At 47.4% G+C, this 5632-nt stretch overlaps 2 protein-coding genes across 6 annotated transcripts in view; one reads left to right on the forward strand and one right to left on the reverse strand.

The window, feature by feature from the left end:
* EEA1 (early endosome antigen 1) overlaps window positions 1–2112 on the reverse strand; it is a 144559-nt gene extending 142447 nt beyond the window's left edge. For 2 of the 4 annotated variants that reach the window (XR_008617557.1, XM_055085245.1), the window contains exon 1: window positions 1846–2112. Coding sequence is in view for 3 of the 4 variants with exons in the window: in XM_055085245.1 (XP_054941220.1) it covers window positions 1846–1869 (24 nt within the window). In the remaining variant the exon portion in view is untranslated. The remainder of the gene's footprint in view (window positions 1–1845) is intronic. The other 2 variants (XM_024127152.3, XM_024127153.3) reach the window with 2 other exon arrangements.
* LOC114486416 (taperin-like) lies at window positions 773–1838 on the forward strand. 2 transcript variants are annotated; one of them, XM_028490434.1, is made up of 2 exons: window positions 773–1337; window positions 1496–1838. In XM_028490434.1, exons 1-2 carry the CDS (start codon window positions 1311–1313, stop codon window positions 1727–1729), a joined length of 261 nt encoding a protein of 86 aa, XP_028346235.1. In that variant the 5' UTR covers window positions 773–1310; the 3' UTR covers window positions 1730–1838. The 2 variants fall into 2 exon arrangements, with proteins under 2 accessions (XP_028346235.1, XP_028346236.1); XM_028490435.1 differs by having other exon boundaries at window positions 773–1135.
* Window positions 2113–5632: the final 3520 nt, after the last annotated feature.

Raw genomic sequence — 5632 nt, forward strand, 5'->3', positions numbered from 1 at the left:
TGTGCCCCACAACGGGAGAGGCCACAACAGTGAGGGGCCCGCGTACCGCAAAAAAAAAAAAAAAAAAAAAAAAAAAAAAAAAAAAAAACTCAGTTGTCAACTGACTTATTCATGTGTGATGATTCCTTATCATATCTCAGCAATAACCAGAATAAATTCCAATTTTGTGGTTTCAGCTGAAACTTCTGTAGCCATCGATGTGTATGCACCAACACTCAAAATGATCTTTATATAATCGTAACGCTTAACAACATTAAACCGAGAGTACTGGAAAGCAGTTCATATTTCTGAAAACTAATCTACAACTACTAGAAGCTACTCTTAAGTCAGTAAACTATTTATAAACTATAAAGCAAACCACAGGCGAACTAATTTTCAGCTGTGGAATTATGTGATGGAAACACAATCTGAGGCACGAGGTAATCAGGTCTGACAAGAGAAAAAATCTCTAAGTAGTGGAAGTAAATCATGAACAGGTGTCTTTAATGTTGAACACAGGAACTGATCACCAGAGTAAAGGGCATGCCCTCGCTGCTGCCAAAATCAGCGCTTACCAAGATTTCAAAAAACTCTAACAAAACATTGCAAAAAATCATCAAATGTCAATACAGGGTGGAAGATACAGAAGTTAACTATTTCTCCCCCTGATATATGACCAAGTTCCACATGACTTGAACATTTCCCAAAGCTATGCAGGAGCAAGGACACTCCCTTTCTACATACATAGTGGATGACTCAACTCTCTGGTACATTCCTGGACTGAATGCTACAAGTTCACTAACTCCTTTTGCCCTTGGAACCAGTTATCCTACTCTCTCAGTAACCAACTAATGGGTTTGGCACCAACTTTTCAGTCATTTACATTTTGTTGCACCCCATCGGTCTCAAAAAGAAATTAAGAAAAAAAAAAAGCTAACCAAAACAAAAACTTGAGTAACAGTGACTCCTATAGAAAAGATTTTGTTATTTTAGGAACTGATTCCTAAACAAAACACCTACAGCTTTCCAATGCTCTAATCTTTGTATCTTCAGGCTTTTCCAGATTTGATATAGAGAGAGCACTGGCAGAAAGTAAAGGAGTGTACCGCTGGATTAACCTGACAACGGATCTATACTTGCATGGCTAAACAAAAAGGTACCGGGCTGGGAGGGGAAAACGCATTTTTAAATGGGGGGTGTGTGGGGTAGGGGAGTTGCCAACAGTGAGTAATAGCTTCCTTCGCAGCTGACTTTAGCCAGTTAAGTGTCGGTACAGCGACTGGGCCAACGTTAGGCCTGGTTTCACCACATTACCCTGCAGTGCTGCCCAGATGAGATTACGAATCCGCGTGAGGCAGGTGCGTGTCGGGTAAAGTTGCGGGGCACGCCGGGCAGGGCGCTGGAGGAAGAGCCGAGCTAGCCTCCCAAGGTCTCCCACCCGGCGTGCTTCAGCCCGGCGGGCGGCTGGCCGGCCGGACCCGCGGGCACTAACTCTCCATTTTCACTGCCATTCCAGAATCTGGAAAGAACGCGCCGGCGCCACACCCTCCCGCCCGGCCGCCCGCTCGCACTGACAGCCCGCGCGGGTGCGGGGTCCGGGCCTGTGAGCCGGCGGCCGCGGAGGACCCGGCCTGCTGCCCCGCCGCCGCCCCGCCCGCCCCCTGCCCCCCCGAGGCCCGCCCCCAGAGCAGACGACCGAGGCCTAATCGCCGCCTGGGCTGCGGGGCCTAAAGGAAGGGGCCGGCGCTGAAGAGGGGACGGCCACGCCGCCGCCGCCTCGGCTACTCAGCGAGGCGCCGGCTTCCGCGGCGCCGGGCTCCGGCTCTCCCGCTCACGTGCTCCTGAAAGACGGTTTCACTCTCTTACCCTCTGCAAAATCCTCCTTAACATGGTTTAAACACCACCCGGCGCCGCCCCGGTGACTCTCCGAACCTTCCGCGGGGCCACTCAGTACTCGGGGGTACGCGGGAGGGACTGAACCAGGAAAGGACTGGGAGGAGGTCGGGGCGAGGCTGTAGCGGCGGCCGCGGGGGCTGCCCCGACTTCCCCACAGGCGGCGAGAGGGAGCGCGCGCGAGCGAGCAAAGAGGTAGCCAGCGAGCTCCCGCCCGCCCGCCTGCCGGTCCGCCCCCGTAACTGACAGCTGGGCGGACCCGCCCGCCACCGCCCCGCCCCCCCGGCCTGTCCATCCGCGGGAGGCGGGGTTGGAAGGGGCCGGCCCGCGCCTGCGGCCAATCGGAAGTGGCGGCGGCGTGGGCGGTTGCGTGACGGACAGGCGGCAGGACGCTGGCGCCGCCGCTCCTTCCGGCGGGCTGGGGTACAACGCGGGCGCCGAGCGCACGCCTGCGCTCTGTCAGAGGACGCGCCCGCGCGCCGACAGCGTACTCTCTAGGGGAACCTGGAGGGGGTCCCTGACCGCGACGCAAGAAGGGGTCTCTGGGCGGGTACCTGCGACGGCACCTCAGATTACTCTGTAAAATTTGTCACTGTGACCCCGGCCTTGGCCGTTCCTGAGCTGGATCCTCATTTCTGCTGGAAGCGCTTGGTAGCAAAGGAGAGAATCACAGACACGATTAACCGGTCTGATGGGCTTTTTTCCTCCCCTGGTCCAGCCCCTGGCGCCTTTCCGTACTCCCTTCCTGCTTCTAATGTCAGCCAAAGGGAAAGTAAAGAATCGGAAGGGTAGGAAGAAACTGTAATTTGAGTTGGTAAGAGAAGTTTGGGGTTGTCATCTTTGGACTATAGCAACAATAATGGACTGATGGCGCTAACATGTTGCACCATCTAAAGCCCACGCTTGGCCTATTCTCCTAGGGAATTTTAAATCCTCTTCTGACAATAGATGGATGAACTGAATCGACCTTAATGCGTCTGTTTCATAAATTAAGAAAAAATAATGAGGTCACAGATAAACAGTGTGCCAAAACAAGAACGTGGACTTGGAAGTGGACTTGGACCTGACTTCCAGGCACGATGTTATTATTTAAACTCAAAAATCACAGCTGCGGAATCCTACCATTCTGCCAGTATTCACGAGCTAAGAGGTTCAACTTTACCCTGAGGAGGGGAAAGAGAAGCCTTTAATAATGTTTAAGTAGGAAAGGAGAGGAGGAGAATAATGCAACTAACCTTGCTGGGGGTGGGAGGGGAGGCTGGGGATCTGAAGTCTACCAAGCAATGAATGGAGCGCTTATCAGAAAATACCCACAGATCTTCTGAAAAAAATGCAGCAAATCTTATTTTCAAATTATTTAATGTAAAAGTGTTTTGTAAAATGTAAATAAAGCATTATATGATGTAATATGTTGTTTCCATCCAAAACATATCTGTTTTTTAATGTGTCTGTGTCTATAGTGCAGCAAAACAGTCATGCCTCCAACTCATACATTGTTAATCACTATTGATGATAGTGCACTTAAGTACTTCCAGGCAAACATAGCAAAGCACACACTTTTCCACCTTTCCAGACACAGGTACTTTATTTTCAGACAGTATGGGAAATATTTTCACCGAAGCAGAGTGATAAAACTGTGACATAATAATTATATTGAATAGATTTGGTCTCTGCCCCTGAGTGATAGGGTGATAAGAGCATCTTTGTAATGTTTGATCTACTGAGTGGTTGGGTGTCCCTAGATAGCTTTAGGGTAGGGGCTGAGTCATGATTAGAAGGTTGGAATTTTCCGGCCCACCTACTGGAGCCAAGAGGAACTTCAAGACTTAATCCCCATTGGCCAGTGATATAATCAGTCATGTATAATAGGTAATGGAACCTCCATAAAAACTCTAAATAACGAGGTTTGGAGAGCCTCCAGATTGAGGAACATCAAGATGCTGGGAGGAGGAAGTGTCTGGAGAGAAGAGGGAAGCTTTGCACCCCTACCCCCATACCTTGCCCTATGCATCTCCTCCATTGGGCTGTTCCTGAGTTGTAGCCTTTGTAATAAACCGGTAATAGTAAAGTATTTCTGTGAGCCAGTATAGCAAATTATCAAAGCTGGGGAGAGTGTTGTGGGAACACCCAATTTATAGCCAGTTGGCCCAAAGTACAGGTGACAACCTGGAAGTTTCAACTGGTATCTGAAGTAGGGGGCATTCTCGGTGGGACTGAGCCTTTAGTCTGTGGGGTCTGTGCTAACTCTGGGTTGTTAGTGCCAGAATTGAATTAAATTGTAGGACTCACTGTTGGTGTGCAGGGAATTGGAGAATTGCTTGGTATGGAAAAAAACTCCACACATTTGGTGTCAAAAGTGTTGTAAGTAGAGAAAGGAAGAAGTTTTTTCCCTTTAATTTAAAGTGACATTTGTTTCTATTTTTTATTTTTCAAAAATTAGTTTAAAGCTGCTTATTAATGTCACATGCTAAGGCCTTCTCCACTGTAATTCTCCAGTGGAATCTTTTGACTAATATAATAGACTCTCATCTACTGCTTAGCTAGATGGGTTATTCAAAAGTGTGTGCACTCCCCTGCAGCTTATGATAACTCCATCATTGGAATAATATACTAGGGAACTGAAAACTCCAAAAGAAAATAAGCAGTGGGTGAGACATAATCATGTAAGAATATCCTTCACTAATGTAGCAGCTTCCCACACAACACATTCCTATTTACCCATCTGGCTGCTAATTCCGATCTATTTAACTCTTTTACATCAATACTCCATCAATTCTTTGACTCCATCAAGACCTCCAGTCCATTGACCCTTCTTACGTTCTTACTATCAGCCATTTCCCTAGCATCCTCATTTCCGTCAAAACGCAGCTTAAAGCTATGATCCAACTTTATAGCACCACCACCCTTTGCAAATATGCTTAACTTCAGCTCTCTCTTCCTCCATTGTCTTTGTCTAGCAGAACCCAAACCTGACTACCCAGCTCCTCTGTGCTGTACAGGAGCTGCTGAATATCACTAGAGATACATGTATACAGCTGGAGCTGCTGGGCTCATTTTACATTAATAGCCACAGATCTCAGGCACTCAACACAGTCCAGCAACAGTCCTGTTATACTTTCCTCCTGTCTTCTTTCTCTAGATCCCCAAAGTGGCTTTCACACCTATAGTTCTTTCACTGTCTTACCTTGCATTTTCTTCCTAACCCACTCCAATCAAGTCTCCTCATCTACTCCAATGAGACTGGCTCATATTAAGATTACTAACGACGTACATGTTGCCTAATCCAGTAATGACTTTATTTATTTTTTTACTTTATTTGACTCTTGTTCACACTGAGGACAATAGACCACTCTCTCCTTGAATTATTTTATTCTCTTGATTTCCTTGACAGTATACTTTCTGGTTTTTCTCCTCAATGACCATTCCTTCTAAAACTTGTTTGAAGACTTCTACCGCATATCTTAATGTTAGAGAGCCCCCCACTCTGTTCTAGGCCCCTCCTTTCGTCTATGGCACATGGCCTAGAAGTGATCTCAACCAGTCTCCTGGCTGTAAATTTCACTTGTCTGCCCAAGTCTGTATGTCCAGTGCTGAACCTCCCCAGGTTTCCAGACTTGTATGACAAACCATCTACTTCATATTTCTTCTTGGATGTCTAATGAGCATCTCAAACTTAATATGACCCAAACAAAACTGTTTCATTTTTATCTTCAGAATTGCTTCTTCACCATTTCTCCTGTCTCAGTATGTCCTACCCCCA

The sequence above is a fragment of the Physeter macrocephalus genome, chromosome 6 (genome assembly GCF_002837175.3).
Source record: "Physeter macrocephalus isolate SW-GA chromosome 6, ASM283717v5, whole genome shotgun sequence".
Classification (NCBI taxonomy): domain Eukaryota; kingdom Metazoa; phylum Chordata; class Mammalia; order Artiodactyla; family Physeteridae; genus Physeter; species Physeter macrocephalus.

Excerpts from the sequence above, each read along its gene's own strand:
- LOC114486416 (XM_028490434.1), top strand. The coding sequence starts at position 1,311 with ATGAGATTACGAATCCGCGTGAGGCAG. Across the intron at positions 1,338-1,495 it reads TACGAATCCGCGTGAGGCAG|AATCTGGAAAGAACGCGCCG; the intron begins GTGCGTGTCGGG and ends CTGCCATTCCAG.